This window comes from Lagopus leucura, unplaced genomic scaffold, assembly GCF_019238085.1.
Source record: "Lagopus leucura isolate 7727_CA_CO unplaced genomic scaffold, USGS_WTPT01 34459-0_obj-0_obj, whole genome shotgun sequence".
NCBI classification, from domain to species: Eukaryota; Metazoa; Chordata; class Aves; order Galliformes; family Phasianidae; genus Lagopus; species Lagopus leucura.
Genome location: NW_024968663.1, coordinates 1 through 1608, shown reverse-complemented (window position 1 = coordinate 1608; position 1608 = coordinate 1). Strand labels below are relative to the sequence as shown.

The following is a 1608-nucleotide window of genomic DNA, read 5'->3' as shown; positions in this document are numbered from 1 at the left end:
ACGTCGCCATTTTGGGTGGCCAAACCCAACGCCGAACGTCGCCATTTCGGGTGGCCAAACTCTCTGTCCAAACTTGAAGCTTGCCATTCCGGTTGGCCAAACCCAACGCCGAACGTCGCCATTTTGGGTGGCCAAACCCAACGCCGAACGCCGCCATCTTGGGTGGCCAAACCCAACGCCGAATGTCGCCATTTTGGGTGGCCAAACCCAACGCCGAACGTCGCCATTTTGGGTGGCCAAACCCAACGCCGAACGCCGCCATTTTGGGTGGCCAAACCCAACGCCGAACGTCGCCATCTTGGGGCGATGAAACTCAACGCCTGCCAACGACCCGAGGGGATTTTTTTTACGGTCCAACAACCCCACCTTAAAAGACAGAACCTCAGCATTGGCAGCAGCGTCCAAAACACGACCGCGGGCGCCCGGGGCTCGGCGTCACCCCCTCATCCGGCGCCCGGAGCCGCGCTCAGCGCATCGGCACGTTGATTTCGGCGCCGCTGGCTTCCTGCACGTTTTCGGCCGTGGTTTTTCCGTGCTGCTCCTTCAGGTGCCTGCGGATGGCGGGTTTGTGAGCGAAGCGCACGTCGCAGTAGGAGCAGCGGTACGGCCTCTCCCCGCTGTGCAGGTTCATGTGGTCGTGCAGGGTGGATTTTTGGGTGAAGCTCTTCCCGCAGACGCCGCAGCCGTGCGATTTGACGCCGCGGTGGACGTTCATGTGCCGGTTCAGGTTGCTGCTGTGGTTGAACTGCTTGCCGCAGCGCGGGCACATGAAGACAAAGTGTTGGGCTCTCATATGGAACACCAATTTCTCCACCCCTTGGAAGCCTTCCCCGCACTTCCCGCAGCGAGCCGGGGCGCAGGACGCCGACGACGCCGGCGCCGGGACGGCAACCGACCACGAGGACGGCCCCGGCGTGGCGCCGCCATCATCCCCGCCTCCTCCTCCTCCTCCTCCTCCTCCCGGCCCGGGGAAGATGAGCACCCCTTCTCCTTCGGCATCTTCTGCCAGGCTGTACCTGGCTTTCACCACGCCGAGCGGAGGCAACCGCGGCGCTTCCTCCACCGCCACCGCCGTCCCCGCCGTCACCACCGCCATCGTCGCCTCCCGACGCCGGCGCCGCGCCGAGCCCGGCTCCACTTTCACAATGCAGACGTCGGGCGCCGCTTCTTCCTCCTCTTCTTCGTCTTCGTCGTCCTCCTCTTGCTTGGGGGCCGGCGGGGGCTCCGGGGGGGGTTGGATGAATCGCGCCAGAGCCCCTCGGCAGCGCTCCACCACGTGCTCCATCTGCAGGTAGCTGGCGGCCGTCAGGTAATTGACCAGATCTCGCCCGGCGAACTCCAAGGCTCCGGTGTAACACGAGAGGAGCAGGTCGGCCAAAACGCGGGCGCTGTGAGCCAAGGAGACGCGCAGCTCGGCCGCCGGGTTGAGCAGGAATTGATCGCGGAGGAAAGGAGAGCAGGCGGCCAGGATGACGCGGTGGCCGCGGAAGCGGAGGCTGCGGGCCACGATGGTGACGTCGCAGAAACGCTCCTCGGCACGCAGGCGGGTCATGCTGCGAAGGGCTGCAGCCTCGTGGCCTGGCAGCTGGAAACGAAGGACCTCGGCGC

At 65.3% G+C, this 1608-nt stretch overlaps 2 protein-coding genes across 2 annotated transcripts in view; one reads left to right on the top strand and one right to left on the bottom strand.

Moving 5' to 3' along the window:
• The window catches only part of LOC122193768, a gene marked incomplete at its 5' end in the record, with an annotated part of 2576 nt that extends 974 nt beyond the window's left edge, over positions 1-1602 (top strand). Inside the window, one exon of the mRNA XM_042894639.1 lies at positions 51-1602. Within this exon, the coding sequence (XP_042750573.1) occupies positions 51-310 (260 nt within the window). The remainder of the gene's footprint in view (positions 1-50) is intronic.
• On the bottom strand, positions 332-1603 carry ZBTB12 (zinc finger and BTB domain containing 12; the record flags this gene model as incomplete). The annotated part of the gene is made up of 1 exon (XM_042894638.1): positions 332-1603. A coding segment is annotated over one exon (1137 nt), but the record flags the coding sequence as incomplete, so codon positions are not given.
• Between the last annotated feature and the right edge of the window lie 5 nt (positions 1604-1608).